This window comes from Artemia franciscana, chromosome 18, assembly GCF_032884065.1.
Source record: "Artemia franciscana chromosome 18, ASM3288406v1, whole genome shotgun sequence".
In the NCBI taxonomy this organism is placed as follows: domain Eukaryota; kingdom Metazoa; phylum Arthropoda; class Branchiopoda; order Anostraca; family Artemiidae; genus Artemia; species Artemia franciscana.
The window spans coordinates 3,965,648-3,990,830 of record NC_088880.1 but is presented as its reverse complement, the minus strand read 5'-3'; the positions used below and the strand labels follow the sequence as shown (position 1 = coordinate 3,990,830).

Genomic DNA, 25,183 nt, shown 5'->3' with positions numbered 1-25,183 from the left:
TTCCTCTGCGGAGAGTCAAAATTAAAACATGCATTGATTCAAAAACGTTCAGAAATTAAATAAAAAACAAGTTTTTTTACCTGAAAGTAAGGAGCAACATTAAAACTTCAAACGAACAGATATTACTTCGTTTATGAAAGAGGCTACTTCCTCATCAACGCCCCGTTCTTTACGCTAAAGTTTTTTACTGTTTTAAAAAGAAGAATTGAGAGAAAGAGTCAAAATTTAGCGTAAAGAGCGGGGCGTTGATGAGGAAGCAGCCTCTTTCATATACGAAGTAATTTCTGTTCGTTTTAAGTTTTAATGTCGCTCCTTACTTTCAGATTAAAAAAAAACTTGTTTTTTTATTTAATCTTAAAAAGAGCACTAGAACTTTCATTGAATCTAACTAGCTTCTTTTAAAGTTTTGATTATATTTCTAGCTATTATAGAGCGATGCTGCCTATCATATTGTTTTATGTTTCTTCTTGAAAACCTGCACGTAAACCTGCATGTAAATCAATATCTTATATTCTAAAAAATAAGATGGCCAAGTTACTTCAATATTAGTTTAAGATATAGAATTTGAAATTCTGTCAAAAAATCCGTATGGTAGAAATAATCGTACTTTTTTATTAAATTCATCTCTTAAGATAACCTTAATATAGTAGTTTTAGAGAAAGAAGGCGAAACTTATTTATTAAATTCCACATCTGTGTTTTCAGCTTTTTAGTGCCATCTATTTTACAAAAGTATTTTCCGCTAGGTGGATATTTGACAAAAATTTTCGCCTTCTATGTTGTTACTCATGATCACAGTAGAGAATATATAACATTAAACTGTGCTCATGATCAGTTATCAAAAAATCAAATATTTACCTAGTTTTGTGTGTTAAAACAGTGTCAAAGTATAAAATTTTACACAAATTAAAGGAAATATTAAGGACATCCAGAAAAAGTATCAAAATTAAGCAAACGCGGAAGGTAAATCCACTGAAGAAAAAAACATTATTACTAATTCTTTTTTTTTACTTAGAGAAAGGATTTTATAGAAAGGAAACAAGGATGTTTTCATCCAGAATTTAAAAATTTAGTCAAACATTTCATAGGTTTTAAAAATTTGCAATTCTTGAAATTATTTAGTTCTTTCTCCCTTTTCTCGTAAAACTTGAATTGTCTTTTTTCAAAGTCAATCAAATTCCTTTCATTCTTTTCGAAGTTTTCACTTGCCTATACGTAGATAGTATTCTACGTAGATAGTATTTCTTGCCTATACGTAGTATAGTATACCGAAGTATTCTAATAACTACATAATACTAAAAAACAAAATATTCTGCAGTATTTGCCCGTTTAAGCCCCCTCCATCATAGAACTCCCCTGACGCCTCTCTCACATTTAGGCTAAGTACACTTTTGTCACTGTTTGCACTATCCGAATTCTCCGGGAATTGTCCTGAAGAATAGAATATTTACGATTGATAATTTTCTGAGCAGATTTAAGGGAACACTGTTTTTTTTTAGAAAAAAAAAATTGAGAAACCCTTAAAAATTTAGCAATAGTGGAAGTAATGACATATGTCTAGGCCCACTAGGCCCGAGCCTAGGGGCAGAAAATGCCAGGGGTCGCAGTCAATTATCACTGAGTGATTTTTGTCGGAATAAAACTGGACTGATGTGATTTATCGTCAAAGTGCCAGGTGCACCCCGCCGCCCTGTTACCTAAGCACAGAAAAGTGATTTAAATCAACACAGGAATTCCTTAGCCGCATATAAACTGTCAGATGTCTCCCAGGTATGGCAGCTGAGAGTTAGATATCACCCCTCTCTCTGATTACTTTTGGCTCATCAGTTGCGTTCTGTCCAGTGCTTCCACTATCCCCGTATTTCACCGAAAATCTCACAAAAACGGAGCAACAACAACACTTGGGCCAAGATGCGTCAAGCTTTAAAACCAACCCTGCTTATCTCCATGTTGATCAGAGACAAGGCCGTGTTGAGAGAGTGCCACCTTTGTACCTATCCCTTCCAGGAGTTTCTTTCCGACTCATAGAAACATAACAAAATGCATATAAACAATTTTTGATGCGTTTTTTAAGTTTATTGGTGTTATAGTTTATAAATATAATATAAATTAAATATAAATTAAAATATAAGCTAAAAAAGCTTAAAAATTTAATTTTATAATTAAATATTTTATAAATTTATTATTAAATTTTATTATAATTTAAATATAGATTTAAGGTGTTCGGGTGGCGCTTCGCGCCACCCCAACACCTAGTTGGTGGGGGCGCTTCGCCCCCCTAAGCCCCCTCGCGCGCGTAAGTCGTTACGCGCCATATTAGTTACGCGCCATTGAAGTTGTGTCCCTGTGTAGTACTATTGCTCCTCTTAAAGCTAAAACTATTGCTTATGCAGTGCATAGAAACCCCAACACAATGCATAGAAACGATGTTAAAACCATTGATAATTATATTTTTTGAGATATTTGAACTATTTTCCAATATTGGAAGCGGGGGCTGTCGTACTAGCTACGATGGGCGTTAAAAGAAGTCCTTCTTATGTAATTTTGGTAGACCATGAAATTTTGGACAAAACTTGCCCCGGGGGAAAAATTTATTCTGTAATTGTGGAGTAATTTTACCATTTTATTTTAGATTTTTTAATTTATTTTTTAATTTCAGGAAATAAAATAGCCGTTTCTAGTACTTTGCTCAGTTTAAAATATTACTTCCTATGATGAAACAACAAGAAAAAATCTACGGAAGTGACAATCCTTTAGATTTTGATCTTCTCAAGGCTGTAAAAAAAAAATCAATGGTATTTGGTATAATACCTTTTGGAAAAAGGAGCAAGTCCCAAAAGTTGTCTGTATTTGCACAATGCTGTTCGGTTTGGAAGTCGCGACTTACTGATAAAGAATGGAGTCGAAATTCATACTTTTAATGAGGCCGATGAAACTCCGTTGTATATTGCAGTGAAAATAGGAAAAAAAAGTTTAGTCGAATATCTTCTAGAACGTGGGGCAAATCCAAGACTGTGCAAACCCAATAAAAGACTTGTAGACATTGCTATAAACCAAAAGAATTTTCACTTAATGCAATATATTCTGCATAATGGTGCAAGTTTATCCTGCAATTTGGACAACAATGAACCAGCTTTATCTGCTGATAAGAAACGCAAAACCAGTGACTTGTGTGAATTACCAACCATAGCTAATTTACCTGTGTTCCATACCAACCAAGATAAACTTTTTCTTGAGGCTGTAAAAGCCTCAATGTTTCCCAAAAATTAAAGGAGGTCAAAGAATATTTGAAGAAAGGGAAACTGTGATTACTGTCTACACTTTACTGTTTTAAACGAACATGATTATCAAACTGAACTTGTTGACATGCTTATCAAGTATGGTGCAGATTTAAATACTCTGAATCGTGAAAAAGAAACACCGTTAGATATCGCTTTAAAAAAAATATCTCACTGGTGACCATACTTTTGGAAAATGGAGCAAATCCACAATTTGGTGAAAAAATAAAAATAGACTGCTGTACCTTTTTTGGAAGTGAATTATTAACTGTTGCAACAGAGGCTCGTAAATTTGATTTTATAAGATATTTGTTGTTAAATGGGACGGATTCAGACAAGTTAGCCACTGTAGTAAGAGATTGTTGGGAAAGAGACCTTCTACGCCTAGATTCTTCTCCAGATACGCCATATTCAGAAATTGTTACCAATTTGAAAGATTTTCTTGACGAAGAATTTCAATTTTCCATGAAATATGAAAGCAGTCCATTATTAAAGCGAGCTTTCTTAATTATGGCTTCGTGTCTACCTAAAATTACCACTATGGCAAACTACGAAAATCATTTGCCACTACATCAAACATTAAAAGACATATGTGGAATGAGAATCAGGAAAGATATTGATTTATTATCACGTCTATTCGGCAGAAAAAAATACCAGTGTGTCTAGTGCAATTTTTATTTTTTGGAAAAGAAGAATACCGTCGCAGTTTTAAAACTAAAAAAAACTTCCCTTGAAGAATTAGCTCAACTTCCGTCTAGTTGCATTAAAATGCAACTAAAACGTATGTTGCATTAAAATGTTTTGGTGTAAACCTTGATTTGAATTTTGAGAATAAATTTTGTGCAAAGGCCTTCATGAAGTATAAGATGTTGAATTTTGTATAACGGAGTCACCCTAAAAAAAAAAAAAAATCACATGAGTAGAGCAGACAACCCCATGCCTAATTTTTATAGGCATAGGCATTTATTATAATCACAATTAGTCGCGGTAATAGTAGGAGCAGTAAGAGCAGTAATAGCGGTGAATTACTAAAGTAGCATCATTTTAATATTCTGTATCATTTAAAATCAGTCTTGGTAGCAATCACTGCATAAACAGTAGTTTTAGCTTGAAGAGGGGCAATAGTACTACTAGTAGCAGTAGTAGTAAGTAATAGTAATAGTAATAGTAGTAGAGTGTGAATATTACTATTTTAACCAATTGATATTCTCCCTTATAATTTCTAGAAAGTTAAAAATTAATATACTGACTCTACAAAGTTCAGTTTGTTCTCAATTAAGTGCTCTTTATGGAAAGTTAATTTTAAACATTCAAACATTTCTCAATAGAACATCTATCTATATCTCCTATATATATATATATATATATATATATATATATATATATATATATATATATATATATATATATATATATATATATATATATATATATATATATATATATATATATACCTGCTGTTGGGATGGCGCTTCGAGCCATCCCAACACCTAGTTAGTGGGGGCGCTTCCCCCCCGAGCGCGTAAGTCGTTACGCGCCATTGTAGTTGTGTTTTTAACAACATAAAACTTGCGAATCGCACTCCCCCAGCCCCCCCCCCCGCGCATAAGTCGTTACGTGCCATATTAGTTACACGCCATTGTAGTTGTATTTTTAACTACGTAAAACTTGCGAATATACAACATTCTTTGCTGTCACATTGTCTGTCCATACAAATAGATTGTCAGGTTTACCAAAACATAATAATTGTACATGGGAAAACAATCCGTATTCAGATCTATACCACATTTTTCTAACGATTGGCCTTGAGCTTTGTTGATGGTGGTTGCTAATCGAACATTCCCTGTGTCCCCGTCGTCATTTATATATCCCCCTGTAACCCCGGCGTCACGTTGTAGTTGTGTCCCTGTGTCTTGGTTGTCATTTATATTCCCTGTGTCCCGGTCGTCATTTGTGTAAAAAAAAAACTAAAAAAGAAAACAACTAAAAAACAAAAAATAGAAAAAAAAAATAAAAAAGAGAATAATAAGTATTCAAAAGAATTGAGGCTCTTTCGATTTTATTAAATTGTTTAAAATGTAAATACGCCTCCCATTCCATGGAAAGGTCTCCCAGGGATTCTTCCATGGAAAGATTCTCATTTGTAAAATCCCCCCCAGAGACAATTCGCTTTTTGCTAAAAAAAAATTCTTTATAGAGAATAAATCTATAAAGAGAAAAAAAAATTGAGGCTCTTTCGATTTTATTAAATTGTTTAAAATGTAAATACGCCTCCCATTCCATGGAAAAGTCTCCCAGGGATTCTCCTATGGAAAGATTCGCATTTGTAAAAATCCCCCCCCCCAGAGACAATTCGCTTTTTGCTAAAAAAAAATCCTTCCGGAAAATTTCCTTTGAAAAATTTTCACCTGGAAAAACTCTCCTTAGCCTACTTTTATTCGAAAATAGACTTTTTTTTTTTATATAGTTTCTGATCATTTTCCTTATTATGGCGGATATCTATCCTACGTGGAATTTATTTCCCAGCATCCCCCAAATGGAACGAACCCATTCGAAAGTCCCCCTCCCAGAAAATTCTGCCATGAAGAATTTCATCCACAGAAAATTCTCTCAAGGGTAATTTCTCTCGCGGATAATCCCCTCATTCTATAGAAAAATCCTCCAGATAATTCCACCCCTTTGAAAATATCCCTAAAGAAAATACTTTTCAGGAAATCTGCTTAATCAAAAATTGAAAAATTGGCCTGCTTTATCAAAAAGCGCTCAATTTTGTAAGTAGGTCCCGAATTATTTTTTAAAACAAGAAAAATCAAAAAAGGTGCTACTATTTTGTTAACATAGTCTACCGCAATAATAATTCCTTAACGGAAAAGCTTATTAACACAAGTATAACTAACACTTACCCTACAGGAATCGCTGTCCTCTTATCTAACGTAAAAATTAAAATATTGCAAAACATAAAGGCTTATAGAGATAACCATCAAACAATAGTCAATTAAAACTCATTAGTAGCCTTAAACAAAATCAAAAATTATTAATAAATTACAAATAGTCCAGTGACAACAAGCGTCCTCGTGAATTGTGGTCAAAGCCAAATTTGTCCAATTTACTTTGCAATACTTTTCAATTATCGTTCCCACACTCCTTTTTGGCATATTCTTGATTCGTTTCTTGCTATTGAATAAATTTAGTGACATCAGACAAATTAACTTTTAACTAAAAACGTCTTTAATGAAGCTATAACTTGCGATACCTAACAGGCATTTACATTTGGAATCGAATCTACTTTGTTCAAGTAAGATCAAGACTCGTAATTCTACCCGAATATAAGACCTTTTGAAATTATTGTCGGATAATTTACCCGACAAAGTAAAAACAACTTATTATTCACACTGAAAATTTCCTAAAAATCCCATCCAATCCCCCCCGCTATATTAAGGTCGCGCTTAAATACTTTCTCAATATCAATTTTCTTAGTTACTAATTCCAGCTTTATTAATTAATAATCTAATTTGTTCCGTAATAATGGCCAAAGCAATTATAGACACAGAATTTGTTTCAATTATTCATGCTAAAGAAAATATAATCTATTCTGCCGCAATGTTAGTTCAAGAAGAAAATGGCAAAGAAGTATTCGCAGAAAGCTGGTACCTAAATTATGGTTTAACGAAATTTAAACCTCACTCGTATAAATTTGGGCTAAAGTTAGCAAACAGCCCAAAATATCGACCCGCAAGAGGAGAAGTAAAAAACAAATAATCGAACAAAAGCAAAAAAGGGAAGAACTTGACAAGGTTACAATTAACAATAAGAAAATTACAGAAAAAAATTAATATCTGCTAATGGTTTTGCAAAGGCCCAACCCAAACAGACCTCCTTTTAATTGATAAATGTAAAAACCCGAAAATATGCTATAAAATCGAATAAAATATAAATTGTATTAAATACGAAGGGGTACATTATCCATTAGAGAAAATCCGGCATTACGCAAAGTTTTTATACGACCCGAGCACACAAGAATATGCCTTAAAGGGGGATAAAATTTTCTTAAAACGAAAAAAATCTAAACAATCAAAAAAGACGCATATAAAAACGTGTTGCCTTCCAAAAAAAAATTTAAATTCTAAAGTACAAAATATTATTTTTAGATCCGTAACCAGAAGGAAACCAAATCAGGTAAAAATCTACTCAACTAACCGCTTATACTAACCAGGGGAAATGTATAAAACAAACTTATACAATACAGATCCTAATGTTTTAAGACCTTTGGAATTGGTCCAAAACCAAGCACCCACAAGACGAGACTTTTGGCTGCCAAATAAAACACAGAGCTTACCAGATCTTTCAAATAGAAGTCATGAGGCAAACGAAAAAATCTTAGAATCAGCTATAAAAAATGCAGTAAGAAACTTGCGTTACGATATTCTTCGTTCCTTACTGCGCGTTCCGATTATCCCTAGTGATAATTGATAATTGAAATAATGGTTATATTGCTAATAGGTACTTTTTCGCCAGAGGTAATGAGAAAAGACTATGGATACAGGCATAGATTTACCCTCTAAAATTTTGCAGTACTTCTTTGTTCAATTCCCTCAAAGAAATATCCGTTAATTGCGTCTCTAATATGTGCAAATTTGTGGTTACCACTTGCATAAGAAAATTTCGAGTTGCCTTGGCCTTTAAAATTCTTAGCAATGCTAATGGAGGTAGATTATAGGATATTTGACAAAAATCTTCTCTTTAAAATCTACGAAAATAATAATATACACAATTATTACTGGATTAATAACTCGATCCATTACTTATATGTAGAACAGTACGAAGAATTAAAACGTTGAATTAGTAAGTTTTATACAATAGATGAAAACATTGGGTCAAAATTAGTAAAAGGGAAAGATATTCAAATATATAAAAAATAATAAACTGCAGAAATCCGCTATGCTTCCATAAACAACTGATTTTCAAAAAAGTTCGTATTACTCCAAATAACCCAAGTTTAAAGGAGTTGTGTAGAAAAAACATACGTTTAGTGATGGGAAAAACAGTAATTCACTACACTTTGGCTAATCTAACACTCCCCGAAACCCTAAAACGGTATTTAATACACATCGAAGATATTCATGGAAATAGCAGCCAAGAATATCGATTGACATTTATGACTCGACACCTATTAAAATCTGAAATAAACCAGACTTCAGGCCAAGGGCCAATATTAAGTATTCCAAATGACCATGAATTAGACTGTTCAAATCTAATCTAACTACTATTACTTTTAAACAGTCGGTTAATAATAAATTAATTTCTTTTACGGTAAATGTAGATCTTTCATAACAAAAAAAAATATAGACCTCCAACAAGCACGAAAAAACTCGTTTTTTTCTTTTCTTATGTGCAAGAGATCTAAGAGGTCGTCTCCTGTAATTTTACTACTCTATTTCCAAGTTGAAAATATTCCAAGGCATAATGATTGAAAGGCTATGATACAAAATGTATTACTTTTCGACAAATTATGCATTGGAAGTTCAAAAAAAATTGGATTAAAGCATCAACCTAAAAACCATTAAGTTAATGTAACTTTTTTTCATACAGGACTTACAAACATTGCTACAAATAAACTGCACTTCCTTTTAAACCTTTGTCTCACATTCGAGTCAGAATTTGTTTTTGCTAATCCACTCTCCAATTGTCCTTTCTCTAACTCCGGTTTTCATGGCCTCAGCTCTTTCATTGTAGAAATCTGTTTGCTCTGTAGTTAGCTTGCTGCCGTTTGAGATGAATTTCATATACCAGTACTCTCCAGAAGTCTCTTCAATACCGGATGCTGAGTCAGCTGTGTTCTTTCCTTTGTTTTTCGGTTTGAGAACAGTCTCTCTTCTCGAGAATGCAACCAAAGTTGCGAAAATTCGTATCTTTGGTAAGCCCACTTCTTCGGGAATTCTTGCACAGATGGATCTTGTAGAGCCCAACAAAGCACAAGTCATGTGGATCCAGATATGCAGCATAGGTGACTCGGTTGCAGAATACGGAGATTTGAGAGCTAATCTCAGAGCGGAAATGTAATGGACATAAGAGAATTCATAATCCAATTCTTCGTCAGGTTTAAAGATTTTCCTGAACTCATCCCCCATTGTTTTGTCAAAAATCCAGTCCATCAAGTCATCTAAGTTCATATTGGCCACATTTGTCATATGAATTATTGAGGAAATTATGGAGGAATCCTTTGATCTGGTAATGATGGTACCAAATCTGGAGAGTGCAAATGAGGATTCAGGGTGTTTGTTCCAGAACATGTCGCACGCAGCTGCTAGTGACAAAAATGAACTGTCTCTTTCCCATCCTAGAGCAACGTTTGGGTTGGGAACTTTCCATTTGTGTGTGATAGAGGATCCCAAAGATTTCAATCTTAAACTAAGAGTATCCCTGTAATTTCCCAACGTTGGTGATATACTTATTCGGTACAAGCCGAAAATCATCATGACTAGCCATCGATCGTCTGTTATGTCGTCTTCGCTCTTCAAGCTGGTCTTGTCAATTTCTTGCACTGATCCCCCCTCCTCAATTTTAATCAAACTCAAAGGAGTTATGTCCTCCTCTTTTTCACATATCTTGACGCCGAATGACATCCACTTTTCCTTGGATTTTACGGTATCTTTTTTCAGGACGGACGAAAGATAACATGTTATGACATCTGAACCCACGGCCACACTTCTTTGGAAGTGATCTAAAATTAGGAGCTTAATATGTTGGTCATTAGTTTCCTTGGGTTTCTTCGGAATTACAACAACGGGTGGCTGTTTCTGATTATTCTCGAAAAACACAGATGCATAAGTGGGGGCATTATTCGGCTTAAAAGAAAGTGGTGTTATTTCTTTACCAGTTGTCCTATGATAAATTATATTCGTAGTTTCTGCGACTCCTGAAAAAAAAATGGAATTAAAGTATCAACCTAAAAACCATTAAGTTAATGTAACTTTATTTTTTTTTTTTTTTGAAATTGGGTGATATCTGTCAAGGAAAGTCAAGGAAAATGAGAAACCATCAACCAAATTATTTTTTCGCAATTCAAGTAAAAAGCGCAAAAATAAAGAGAAAGGCCTCAGAGATACAGAACTACTTAATTGAAATCGATCCTAGTCTATCACAGGCTTTAATTCAACACTGCACTTTCCATGTTACATTAAAGGTTATCCACCTAAAAAATAATAGTGAAGTTGAATTACAGAAAAATGCTTTCACAAGGGCAATATCTGCTTTTCAACAAGAACTTAGCGAAAATCAAATACTACTTGACTTCCAGAGTATCGGAGAATTTTCTGAACAAATTTGATATGCCCAGTTAAATAATGAGACAGAATTTAAAGCCCACTTCAGTCCTGTGTTAGAAAAAATTACTGAAGAAGTCAGTAAAAGCGGGATACAACTCGCAAATCAGGAATGCTGGAAGCCTCACTTGACTTTAGTAAACATAAGAAAAGTCGCTAGGCTAAGAAGGACGGCGAAAAAACTTCACCCATCCCTAATATCTTTTTTTAAAAATGTGAAATTCGGAGCCGAATTCGCAGAAAGTATCCAATTTTGTTCTATGCATGGGCCAAAAAACGAAGAAAATTACTACGAAATATTAACCGAAATTAAATTCGACAAAAAAACCAACTAAAAGAATCTGGAAGAATTTGGAACAAGAAAATAAAAAATACAACTAACAGGTAACTATATACGGGGAATAATTATAACATATACATATATATATATATATATATATATATATATATATATATATACATCATTGCTATAAGCTTAATAATTCTTGACGTCACTAATGGCATAGTAATTAACCTATGTGTGTCTTAATACAATTAAAATTTTGTTTACAAGTATAAAAATAAGCATCTCGCAAACCAAATACGTCTATAAATAAGACTGACCAACCTATTTATTATAAAAGCCAACCTTAAAAAACTTAGAGTATCTCTTAAATTGAACTCCTTTTTATGTATATGAATACTAATTCTAATTTTTTTAAATAGTATATATATTTACGAAATCAATTTGAAGTTCAATCCACAGTTTATCACCAAATCAGACGCGGATTTAAAACAAAAATAAAGGGGAGTAACACGGGAAAGATAAAAGCGCAAAAATTTTAATCTTACCAAATTTTAGCTTCATTGTGCCATAAAAAAATGCCAATTCTGTAATAAATATACATCCTGAAAACTTAAAATATGAACGCTTAAATCCGTGCGTATGAACAATAAGACAAAAATTCGTACCTGGCAAAACAACGAAACTCTGAGGGGAAAAATTGCTAGCCGTGACGTTCGAAAGTGAAAATCACGAATAGGCATTTTATCTAAGAGACTTGTAACACATAAAACGTACAATGAATGCATTGTATAATAAATAACCCTTAAGGAACGTCTGCTAATGGAAGAATGATTTTTACGACCCAGAAATGTACTTCAATTAAAACACCCAACAAGTGCCTATCGCATAACAAGAGTGTAAAGAAATAATAACACTTGTGAAAAGCCTGTAGCGATTTTAAAAGAGTTTTAAATTATAGCCAAAAGACCGCCTAGCGGATTTCAAAGTCATGAAAAGTTACCAACCATCTTTTGAATTAACCAATTACAATGCAGGATCCCCGAAGGCATTTAAAGAAATAACCAATCACAGTGCTAAATCTCAGTGGTAGATATATATTTATTTGAAGCCCAATTATTTTGTCAAATAATTTCTGTTCATCGATGTAATTATCGCAAGCTAGCTAATTATGTCAAACAACTCAATAAAAACTAAAACGCTATAATTTTAATTTTTTTCCTTTTCAACATAATAATAGAAAATTATTCAAGACTAAAAAAAATTACAAATTAACTGAACAACCAATTTTGTTTATATTCAAGAAAAAATAAAGATAAGCAATCATTTTTATATTCGTTAAATTGAAACTATTACGTTTACCTAATTATTTATCTAAATTAAAACATAATCTAGTTAACACTTAAAAATGTTAACTAATTCAAGACATCGTTATATATGTGACGAATATTTCCATTGAATGGTTACGATGCGCTGAGTGGAAAAAATACTCAGTGTGCTGTTCCGTACGCCATATTGTGCCGTATTGTGCGCCGAAAAATAAAAAAAAATTCTGAGAATCACAAAAAAGTACTTAATTTATTGTATGAAATAAATAATGCAATGCATAAAAACTCTCTTAAGGGTATAATGCGCCGCATAAAACAATGTTTTCTTCTCTTGCCGTACTTGAATAAGAAAAGAATTGCATATAGAAATAAAATAACAAATCCTTCCTGCTTAAAGAAATTAACACCATAATATTTCCAGATCATCCTCAACCGAATACCAAGCCAAACAGGTAACCTTAAACTTATATCCTGCTTAATAATAACACCAATTAACAACATGCCCTTATAGAGAACACTAAGAAATCCAAAATAGCTAGAAAACAAATCGGTACTAATACTTCAAAATTCAAAAAAAGGAAAAAATTTTAAGAAAATGAATTTGACGGAAATCAGAAAGTGGGAAAACGCAAGAAATTGTCAAAGACCAAAAGAAAACCAAGAAAATCAATCTTTAGATTTTAAGATTATGTCATATAATGTTCTAGCTCAAAGGTATCTCGAAACAATGCCTTATTTGTACTATAACTGTAATAACGAAAATTTGAAATGGCCAGATAGGAAGCAAAGACTTTTTAACCAATTCAAAATGTCAAACGCTGATATTGTATGCTTACAGGAAGTGGAAACTGACTATTATTATAATACCTACTTATCTTATTTTCAATCTCAGGGGTATGATGGCATATTTAAACAAAAAACCCAAGGAAAGATTGATGGATGTGCCACTTTTTTTTAAGAAATGTAAATTTAGCCTAAAAGAAGATCATTCCTTAGAAATGCGAAAAAAAAGGAATAAATATCCTTAATCGAAATAACATTGCACTTATTTCTATTCTCACCCCATTTAAGAACCCGGATAAACAGATATGCATTGTAAACACGGATTTGTTATACAACCGTAAAAGAGAAGATATACGTTTAGCCCAGCTCCAAATACTTCTTGCAGAAATTAATCGCGTTGCTTGCAAAAATACTAACTACTTTCCAGTTATTCTTTGTGGTGATTTAAATTTAACCCCTTCAAGCAAATTATACTCCTTTTTAAGCCAAGGAAAGCTTAAGTATGAACATCTAGATATAATAAAACTAACTAAGTATAGTTCAAAGAAAATAGGGAAGACCTTTCTTCCAAAGGAGTTATATATTTCTGATTCTTGTCAACACTTACAAGAACTAGAACAAAGAAATTGCATTGAAGAAGCAATCTTTTCATCCGGTACATTAACACATAAATTTGCCTTCAAAAGTGTTTATAATTCAGATAAATTTCCAAAAGCTCGTTTAAATTCGACTAATCCCAACTTAATTGACTATATTCTCTATAGTAATATTGACGAAAAATTAAATAAACAAAAAACACAAGAACTAATACTATTAGAAACGCTTCGTCTCCTAACAAATATGGACTGCTTAGAAATAGGTCCATTGCCTAATAGTCAAAATGGATCAGACCACTATCACCTTGAAGCAAAATTTTGTTGGAATTGCGAAAAAAAATAATAAAAGACTTTGTTAAAAACTTTTAGAAACTCTATAGAAATAAGATAACTTAAATTCGTTTAACCTAAAAGAATTCATATAATACTATTTCCAGATAATCCTCAAGTTAATCCCACAATATCAGGTAATTACAGATTATATACTGCTTAAATAAAAAAACTAACAAAATGCATATAAGGAGAACGGTCAGTAACCCAAATCTAAAAAACGATGAAACAGACTATAACCTCCTAGACCGCATAAAACCTGGTTCTCATGAGGACTACTATAGTTTACCTAATTTATACAGATTTAATTATGAATTCAACGAAGCAACTTGGAACAGCTTGATCATAAAAGCAGTGATAAATCTAGATTATACATTTTTGAGAATGCCAATCATTATTAAAAGCTATTTAATTAGGGATGTAATGAATATCATATTAGATTGTCAATTTTCACAAGAAGTAATCAGGGAGGGTTTTGAGTATATAAGAAAATTTTCATCGATAACTTTTAAAGCAATACTTGATAAAGTCACCAAGAGGAATTACCCCCTAATAGCAAAACTAATTAGCAAAAGTCTAGATATTATGTGTGATGTGGATGGTTTCACAATTATCTGGCCTCTACATCTCATATTAATACTAGCAGAAAAAGACTTCAAATTGTCAATTAAATCAAATTTAATTCTTTCAGCTTATGACAAATATATCAGTAATAATTTAGAAAATGAAATTTTAGAAGGATGTCCCATTTTACATAAAGAAGATTACGATGCACTAAAGAAAATAACTGTACATTTATACTGAAGTAAACAAAACTTATGGTCAGAGGTTTTTCCGGGAACAGACGTCATTGTATCTGAAACTATGGTAGAATGTGTCAATCCTTCATATGGTTATAATTTATAAAATATAAAATAATTCGCACTACAACTAATCAATCAAGTTTAAAAGGACTATGTAGGGACAAAATACGGACGATTATGCAAAAATTAAACATTAACCATACATTAGAAAGTTTTAAAATACCAAAATGTCTTGTAGATTATCTTATGTATATTAATATCAAAAACAGCGACCATATATTAGAAATAAATTTTAAAACCAGGGATTCTCTAAAATCAGAATTTAAAAAAATTGATGAAAAAGGACCTATCTTTAATATTAAAAATAAAAATATGCAGAAAAACTTATACTTTAATTTATAGCGAGAAAAAGTAACATAATTCTTTGGAGAATAGAAAATTAATTTACTTTATACCAGTTTGTGTTATATACTAATGCTATTAACACCTAATCTTGGTGGAAGTGGTGAAGAAACGAAAAAAAATATATTAAGGTGGTACAACTCCAACAGTTTAACCCCCCCCCCCAAAAAAAAAAATCTTATTTATACTAATCACTGAAATAACTTTTCTAGAAATAATGAAGTTGATAACAATATTGATGACCCTGTGTATCCATTCCAACACACAAGATATCATAAAACATGGAGTGATTTTCAAGCATGAAAATTCACTTCTAACCAGTAACAACGCATGGAAAATATTTATGAAACTAGACCCTAAACCATTCAAGACTTTATTCCAACAAGTAGTAAGGCTAGAGAAAAATACATATGAATTAAAGTAGTCAATTTTTCAATTCCTAAAATCGGACAAGGGACTACAAGCAAGCAAAACTACCCATAAGGAGAAAAAATAGTCGCCAACCTCTACTTATCCAAAACTCAAGACCAAAAAATTAATAGAAGATTTCGATGTAAAAATGGCAGAAATTGATAAAGCCATAGGACTTGGGAAAACCATAGAAAAGAGGAGAAAAAGATCAATAAGCGAAAACCAAAACCCAGATACAAACGATATAGAAGACCCAAGCATAAACAAACCAATTAAAACCAAATTAAGAGAAAGAAAATTTTATGATGGACAATATGCACTTTTAAATGAGTTACCCACGGTATGGAATTTCTTTAAAGAGTTTTGGAATAGACCAAAGCCATCTAATACGATTGACAAGCAACCAATAAAAAAGGAAATAAATTTATCTGAAATAAAACCAACTATAATCCAAACGGAACCCAGTGCAAAAATTCTGCAAGAAATCGTTCCAACTGAAGTCCAAACAGATGTAATTGAGTCAATTCTTGTAACAAAAAAATACCGGAGACAATAAGGGGTATAGAAGACATAGAAGTATCGTCTAATACCACGAATAGTAAAACTAAACCAAAATATAAATTTAAATGCCAGTACTTCTGCAGGATAATAAATGTTACAACAGAAACTACAAAGAGCAACGAAACCTCCCGCCTCCCAAATATTACAAACGATAATAATATAGAGACGACCACTAACGGAGTAGCAGAAACCTCAAAATGTACATCTAAAAAATATGAAACTACTACCTTCTGGGAATCCAATACCCAGGACGAAGAAACTACATCGGAAACCGAATATACCACAGGAATAGAAATTCGAAAAACATTCCCCACAACTATAACCACGACTATTGATCCACTACCAATGGTATTAGACCCCTCAATAACAGATATTACTACGGATAATATCCCTAACATATTAATACCAGGCAACAACGACGAAATCTTGATAGCGGTAAGACAGCCATATAGGTCTACTAGTTGGGTATGGACATCTACAAAAAAAGGGAGAATACAAGTTAGATGGCAAATTCCTTTTGTTGACGTCGACTATTGTAGAACACAATGTATGGACGAAGACAAAAAATGCCAAGATGAATATCACTGGAGAAAATATTGGACTATAGACGGTAAAAAACTTGTGCACGACTGGCAATGGCTGATGAGCCAACAACAAATGAGTTGGAACTCCTCCCAGAATTAACTATAGAAAATGCTTATAAAATGCCCACTCTCCAAGCTTTCCTGATATTATACAGACAAAGGTTGGAAGCATTATTTGAACTTTTTAAGGCAGAAATACAGAAACTCAAACAAAGTACGACACGAATATTTGGAGTATTTTTCCGTAAAACTAAATATAAAAGATCTACTAGCCTAATCCCAGTAATTAGAGAATTTGCTTCTCGTTTATTCGGTTTGTCTACTGAAGAAGATTTAAATATATTAAGAGATAATGTTAAAAGATTAAATACTGCCATGAATACGACACTACATGTACAAAAAATACAAGCGAGTATAGCCAAATATCAAAAAGATAAAATTGAGACCATATCAAAAAAATCTCAAGAACAGTCAACACAATGAATTATTTAAAAAATGAGGTCGACAGAGTAATTTCTGATTCCAGTTTAACAACAGTTTCACTTGACATTATTATAACTTCATTATTGAATTTAGCCACAGATGTCAGTAAATTTGAGTTTGCGTTATTTGAATTAACAGGAGGATCCCTTTCCTACGACTTAGTAGACCCCTCAGACCTAAAGACCATCCTAAACGAAATAAAAACACACTTAACATTTGGCCTCCATTTACCAGTAGAACCAGAAGTTGCTAATCTATTCTTATATTATACTAAGCTAAAAGTACATATTACCGAAATTAATGAACAACTGTTTGCAGTAATTACAATCCCACTAATTAATCAACAGTCCATATATGATCTATACAAAATATCTACTTTTCCCATTAATATTAAAAAAACCATCTCCTTCATGAGCATTACGCCTGAAGCAGAATATATGCTGATTGATCAAGACAGAAGAAAATATGCACTAGCTAATGCCCAGGATTTAAAAGAATGCGTCTCATTTAAAAATTTAGTCTGCCAACTAATGCTACCTATATATAATGTAAAAATAGGATCATGCATGCTAGATCTCTTCCTAAAGGAATCACAGCAACAAGATATTCCTAACTCATGTGTTGCTTTAATAGGAAGTACAAAAAGAGAAATCTTCATTAATTTACGAAATGACTTATGGCTATTTACAGTACACAAAAAGACAGTAAGAACTCTATCCTGCTACAACAATACAGAAAAGATTGACCCCAGTTATCGAACTGAAATACTGTTACAGGACGTTGGAACGATTACTATAAAACAAGGTTGCAGACTCGTGACAAAAGAAACAACTGTAAAAACACCTTTAATCACAACTAGCACAAATGTTATGAGCCCAAAAATAATAAATTTCCAAGGAATAAACTTGTCTTATACAATACCGAACATGATCAACAAAGAATGAAAAATATCAATATGGCCCAAGATAAAAAAAAATTAAGGGTACTATGCAGTTAGCAAAAATAAAAGAGCCATTAGACTTACAAATACCGTTGTTCACGACCAAAGACCAAAGATTAAAGTACGTGGAAAGTCAATACGGATTATTCTCACGAAATTCGTGGTACAATATCATAATCACTATATTTATGGTATTTCTTATATCTCTAACAATAAGAGCGCTACTCACAATAAACTATGGAAAGCTCTTGAGACGAAAAAGGACAAAAAGCAATGCAATTGAGGAACAAGAAATGCATCAATTAAACCCTACAGCTCCTGATGATATTTAAGCCATTATGATGGGAGGATATAACAGTACAGGAAAATCGAGGTCTTTTCCATACATTCATGTATCCCGTCCCTACCTTAAGAAGTATTGTTGGTGTAAATTAGCTAAAAGGCTACGATGCAACATATTGCATTTTTTTTTGCGAAATTACATCAAAAATAGAAATATTTGGCAAAAATTTTATGTAAAATACAGACCTCTGACAAGTACAAATTACTTGTCAATTTTTTAATATATGCAAGAGAATAGAGGTTGTCTCTCTCATTTTTCAATATTGAGTTCCTAAGACAAAGTATTCCTAATACATAACAGTGGTAAAGCTATGACGCTATAAAATGACGTTTCTTTTCTACAAAGTCATGCGCTGGGAATATAAAGAATTAGAAACAAATAAAAAGTAAAATAAAACCTCTAAATTAATCGTGTGCTTAACCGTTGCTTTTGAGCAGTGTTTCTCATTAACGTAACAAAGTATTAATACATTGCCACATTATCATATACTTAATCATCCTTGAAACAAGTGCAATCAAAAGTCACAATAATTAATGTTAATTACAAATATTCTATAACAACGCTTTTATAATTATGTACTATTATTGCTATTCTGTTTAATAACCATATGATTCTGCCTGGAAATATTTTATTACAGAATTTGGTATACTCTTGACATTGACCGACAATACGTCATGATCAAAAAAACTGGAAAACACCTATCATGATTTATCAACCGCCAAAGAATGCCCGAAAAACACATCTGATTCAACCAGACACCTATATGTAACACATGGACACTGACACTGATATGACACAGACACTGATATGTAACACATGGACCAGCAACCCCCCTCCCCCTTACAGAACTCAGAACCAAATCCCTCATTTGTTCACTTTCGAAAGTTTTAAAAAAAGAATATCTTATACATCTAAAGATTTTAAAATGTAAATTCATCATCTCATAGGATTTGCGCTTTTGGCACAAGTTTTACACCTAGCAAAAAAGATACTTTTTACCTTTGGCATAAGTTTTACAGCAAGCAAAAATGATACTTTTTAAACTATCAAAATTGGATTCAAAAATGTAACTTTTGATTAAAGCCAATCAGAAACCAGATTTCTATTACTGGTTTGGTCAACAAACTAGTGGTAAAAATCCTTGTTGTAATAAATCTTTTGCGACGTGGTTAGGCCATATGTTGGATAATTAAAAGAAGAGTTGTACTGCAACATTTCTGAGGTCAGTCTACCCAGTGCTCAATTTAGAAATCCGGGTTGATTCTGGATATCTAAGGTGGACCTGGAAGTCAGGAGATTATTCAGTACTCTGTCTTTGATGCGCATTATACTGCTAACTCACATTGAAGCCATTTTACCTGAAGTTGTATATGAAGTAAGAAAATAAAATCATTGTCAATTATTGTGTTTGTCTTTGAGTCAAGGTATCAGGTACAGATCCTATTGTCTATTGGATCGTCCCCAAGGGAATCTGCCCAACTCAGAAGACCTGAACATCATGATAATGATTATGTCTTTATGGTTATAGAGATTTGTCAATGGAACCCACCCAATCTATATCCCTTAACTACTAAGCTCCCATGTTCCAATTAACATAACTTTATAAGAACTCTCCCCCCCTCCCGTAGCAATAGTTTATGAGTGGATCATCACTATTTACATATATACAGGAGAGTTTGGTTTTATTATTGGGTGTCACTAGATGTATTGCTGACTGGGCATGTTTGAGGGCTAAAAGGGGTGGGTGTCATCTAATAGACCCTCCAGATGATACTGGTTTGTCCCACTACATCTTCCATGACTTGCTGCTCTAATTACAGTCAACACCAATCTTAAAGCTTTCAACTGACTGATACAGTAGATTTGCTGGGTGAATTCCACAGTGGAATGACATAATTGTTGAAGAACTTGAACTCCTCGGGCTTTTTGCTAAATTTATGCAGTTTTATGGGGTTTCTTTGTGTTCCCATGTATTCACTGTGATTCAAAATGGGCTTAATGGTGTAACTGGTCATCATCTTAAATGCAAGGATGACATCTCATCTCTCTCTAAAGTACATTAGGGTAGGCAATTAAATCTTTTCTAGTTGTTGCTTCCAGGAGATTTGTTGTTTGGCAAAAGCCAGTTTTGTTGCTCCATCCTGGACCTTCCCAAGTATCATCATGCCACACTTAAAGTGCTTAGTGGCAACAAACATGCAAAACTCAAGATCTGGACAAGCAAGGGCTGCATATAGCTTCTGGATAACTTTCAGTTGGAAGCTTGTCACTGAACACTTGATCAAACCAAGAACCTTGTTTGCCTTAGCTGTTTGGTTCTGACAGTGACTATGAAATTTAAGCCTATTTTCAATGATTACCCCAAAAACACACTCTTCCTTGTCATTCTGAATGGGCATACCAGCACCTGTAAGAGTCAACCATGTGATAACTATAGAAGGGGTTGTTTGGACCAAGATGCAGGACTTTGCATGAATTGAACTTGAGCATCCAGGTTATAGCCCACAAACAGAGCTTGTTTACATCTTCTTATAGAGAAGAGCAATATTCTGTTGAGGCTGCTGGACCAAATAGTTTGGAATCATCTGCATAAAGTTCCAAGCCATTCTTGCCCACCCCAGGAGCATCATTTAAATAAAAGTTAAACCGTGTTGGGCCTAGTTTGGTCCCTTGGGGGATGTAAATCTTAACATGAACTGGTATTGAGTAGATGAGGTCATCTCTTTCATCATATGCATGAACAATCTGGGTTTTATTAGATAGGAGGCTATGGATTCATAAGGCAACATCATTATCTATCTGATATGCTGACACCTTGATTGTCAGGTAGTGGCAAGACATTTTATCAAAGGCCTTAGCTTGATCCAGTAGGAACACATTGACTAGAAAACCCTGCTCAGGCAGATCAGTTAAAGATTCATAAGATAGTATTAGATTTGTTTTGATAGATATCACCTTTCTCAAATCCATGTTGTCCACCAGAAAGAATACAATTCTTGGTGATATGCACTATAATTGTGTCCCAGACTATCCTTTTGAAAAGTTTGGCCACAGTCAAGGTCAGGCTAATGGGCCAATAGTTCTCAGACTGGGTTCTAGATCCTTTCTTTAATATTGGAGGAATTATGGCTGTCCACTAATCTGCAGGTAGGCTACTAGTCTGAAGGGACAGCTTGAATAGAGAACAGAGTGGCTTGGCTACTGTATCTGCAAGTTCTTAAAGGATCCTGGGATGTATACTGTCTAGGCCTTTAGCTTTGTCAGGGTATAATTTATTCAGCCTTTTTTTTAAATCTTGTCCATAGTGTCACAATTTTTTGCACTGGGAGCTTGACCACCCTGGGAGCAGGGTACTGTGGCTGATCAGGGGGGTCCACAAGAAGTTGGATGCACATGTGTTGTTCAGAATATATGCAATGTCCTCCAAATATTCCAACTTTTTCCTTCAGGATTGAGCAGGAATGAAATAGTTTCTCTACTCTTATCCTTAACAGATATGCATCTTCAAATTCTCTTTGGGTTGTCTTTGATGTTCAATACCAATTTATCTTCATAGTCAGCAATGAAGTGCCTAGTCAGTAGCCTTGGTTTATTCCTTGCTCTTGCAAAATGATCCCAGTGGTGTGTGCATTTGCATTCCCAATACTTTGAAAAATCCTTCTTCTAACTGTTCTCAACCATTTTAATAGGCTGGTTAAGGTATGGGAGTGTTTTTGGCGTCTTCAGGAATGATCTTGAAGTACATGTCCACTCAGCTTGGAGCATAGTTCTTAAAGTAGCTCAATGTCTCCTTTGGCAATCACTTGGTCCCATTCTACAACATGTTATATCTCCCTGATTTTGCAGTAGTTAGTGTAAGTTTGTTCATTACAATTTTTTGTTTGTTGACTAAGCAGCAAGTTATGGCAGATATGGTCACTGGCACCAATGAGAGGGAGGTACTCAGTGCTCAATAACAATTCTTGGTTTTTAGTTATTGTTAGATAACCCAGGCCCTTAACCTATTTGATATCCAGTAGATTCAGATCTCCAAGAAGAATGAAGTCCTGATTATCATGATTGGATGCTTGTTCAGTGAACTGGATTAGAGCTTGGTAAGATGCAAGGGCATCTAGGGCTTCTATAAATGCAACCTATCAGTAATGGTTTACCCTCATTAATAATACTGACAACTTAATATTCCAAGAGTTTGCCCAGAAAGAAGAGCATTCTCCTGCAAAACCCTGATTTTTCTATATATTAAAAGCTACTTTTCATTTTTGGGAACTTAAAAAAAAAAACTTTCTAAAATATAGTCACTTGGCCTCACAGGACTAAATAGAAATGGATTCAAGTCTACTAGCCTACTTAAATATGCTGTGCAACACAATGTGCCTTGTAATTTGGAATGATGATATATGGAAGCTAAGCTATGATAATTTGAAAGTGTTTGACATACCTCATTTTTGCAACTTCTTAGGAGAGCCAAAAACAGAAAAAGTTTTTCAACTGGGGTGGCTCTGAAGACCAACACTAATGGAGAAAAAGGGAACATATTCTAAACCAAATTGTAGGCTTTTTCAGTGTTATCAAAACCTATATACCTTGTGCACACATAGTTATAATAAGTAGGCCTAATATAATGTAGTTTACTGTTTAATATAGGCCTATATTAAGGTGAGTTGTACAATTGAGGATACTTAAATTATATTGTAAAAATTGCCCTCTAGTAGCCTACTTAATGCTGTATTTAAAAGCAATATGAACTGAACATTACCAATGCTTTAACAAAGAGAAAAACAGGAAAAAAGCAATGTCATTCAAAGGACAAATTCTTGTCATTTTTTAAGCACTGACAATGTCCTGTTTGTACTATATTTATTGATGTTGGGTACACTTTTTGCTGAATTGTCAGATTATTGGGTGTTGCTTTCTTCAAGAAGTTTTGCTATTTTTATCTGATCTAATGGACTTTTAAGACACATTTCTTTGTTACTTTTTATTATAATTTGATCTTCTATTTATTTTTATAAACAGACTTTATTGGAAGTTTGGACACTTAACATTCTCATTAGGCCTGCTAGCCAACTCTGTGTTGGCAGTTGCTGGGTCTAATTTCTGTTTCTTATGCATGATTCCTGTTTTATTGTTTCAGTAATTGACTACATGGACTCCTGTAGGGACAGATAATGTAAAGAAATTTCTGCCTAGATTAATCTAGTGTATACATATAGTGGAGTTTAAATGTGTTGACTACAATTAGGCTAGTCTACATACACTGTTACAAAGTAGGCCTGTAACAACTGTTTTCTAAACTTGTTTACTTCTCAATAGCCCTAATTCCAGACTTTGTCATGGAGAGAAATCATTAAATAGGATCTAAAGAGGAACTATACATTTGCTTTTTGTAGCCTAGCTCAAAAAAAATGTACATCCTTATTTGCAGACTTTTGGGGAATTGTCATGGAGGGAACTTCACCTTTAGTTGACTTGAAGTGCTCAGAAGTATAGGTGGGAGTATTGCGCGGTTTCTTACCGCATACCGCATACCGCGTATATCTGGGAGCACAAATTCTTTTCCAGTCTTCGTGTCATACACATACATTTTCTCAAATTTCAAAGTACTTTTGCCAATCTCAAGAGCATGAATTCAAGAACACCAAATTATTTCGTTTCTTCGGGCAATAGCGTTGTTAGTTCAATCTGTGTTGCCGAATCTGTTTTGCCTACCATAGAGTTACAAAGTAATATGTGATATATAATTAGAATATTGAATTACTAATATTTTAATCAGTAGCTCTATTGAACTCACTCTAATGCATTTGTTGGCCGGAACAGTCCATTACCTAATTTGAATTTAGCATTTACTATGCGTTTAGGATTGGTAAAAACAATTTATTTTGAAGATTTGACTTTTCAGATTTCCCAACTTCAATTTGGTGTTTTTCGCAGTTCATATTATTGGCTTACCAATAAAGTGAACATACCTCTCGATGCCTTTTTTTATGTTCTTTACGAATACAATAATCGTTTATACCGCAAATTCAAATTGAAGCACTTTTTGACCTAACCTAACATAAACTAACTTTATTATAAGCAATGTTGGCCCTGAAAAAATGTAGTATTATTTTTGTTGAAAACAACCAAGAAAACGGCGCTAAGAAAACGTAGTATTATTTTATCAAAAACGACCGATAACTCATATTTTAACTTTTGCCTCAGTTTTAAGAGCTCAAAAAGTCCAAGCTCAAAAATTTGCAGTAGAAGTGAGTATAATATTTGTGAAGAACATAAAAAAAGGCATCGAGTGGTATTTTTACTCTATTGCCACTTTAAAGTCGGTGCCCCCTTTATACCCAAGTGTAACCCCTAGACCTTAGTTTAACCCTCCCAGATCAAATGTAGTTTCTACAAGAAAAAGTCTTTTCAAAACTAAAATAAGCCTGCATAATTCAAGTGTTCAAAGAAGCAGGTTAGTTTTTATTAATATGTCTTTGTCTTTATGTTAACATATGTCTCATTCATTTTTACATGATTTAAAAAAATCAGGCCCTACTTTGCCCCCCCCCCAGGATTTTGACGAAATTACGCCAGTGCTGGAAAATCACTGCCTTACTGACAAGGTTACCGCTATTTAAATCAAAAAAATCTATATAAGACAAAAAAATCTATTTAAATAAAAATCTAAATAAGAATTCACATTCTTGATGTTTCGTGTCTCTCTGAACGGGTCACTTGTTAATGTTCCTTCGGCAGTC

At 33.4% G+C, this 25,183-nt stretch overlaps 1 protein-coding gene across 1 annotated transcript; it reads right to left on the bottom strand.

Moving 5' to 3' along the window:
* Nucleotides 1-8,753: 8,753 nt before the first annotated feature.
* Nucleotides 8,754-24,051, bottom strand: LOC136038513 (uncharacterized). The gene is made up of 2 exons (XM_065721613.1): nucleotides 23,976-24,051; nucleotides 8,754-10,193 (listed from the first exon to the last, which is right to left on the bottom strand). Exons 1-2 carry the CDS (start codon nucleotides 24,028-24,030, stop codon nucleotides 8,929-8,931), a joined length of 1,320 nt encoding a protein of 439 aa, XP_065577685.1. The 5' UTR covers nucleotides 24,031-24,051; the 3' UTR covers nucleotides 8,754-8,928.
* Between the last annotated feature and the right edge of the window lie 1,132 nt (nucleotides 24,052-25,183).

Bases quoted from the DNA above. Each gene is read 5' to 3' on its own strand.
- LOC136038513 (XM_065721613.1), bottom strand. From the start codon at position 24,030: ATGTATGTGTATGACACGAAGACTGGAAAAGAATTTGTGCTCCCAGAT. The intron at 10,194-23,975 runs GTATGCGGTATG...TTTTTTTTTCAG, and splicing joins TGTGCTCCCAGATATACGCG to GAGTCGCAGAAACTACGAAT.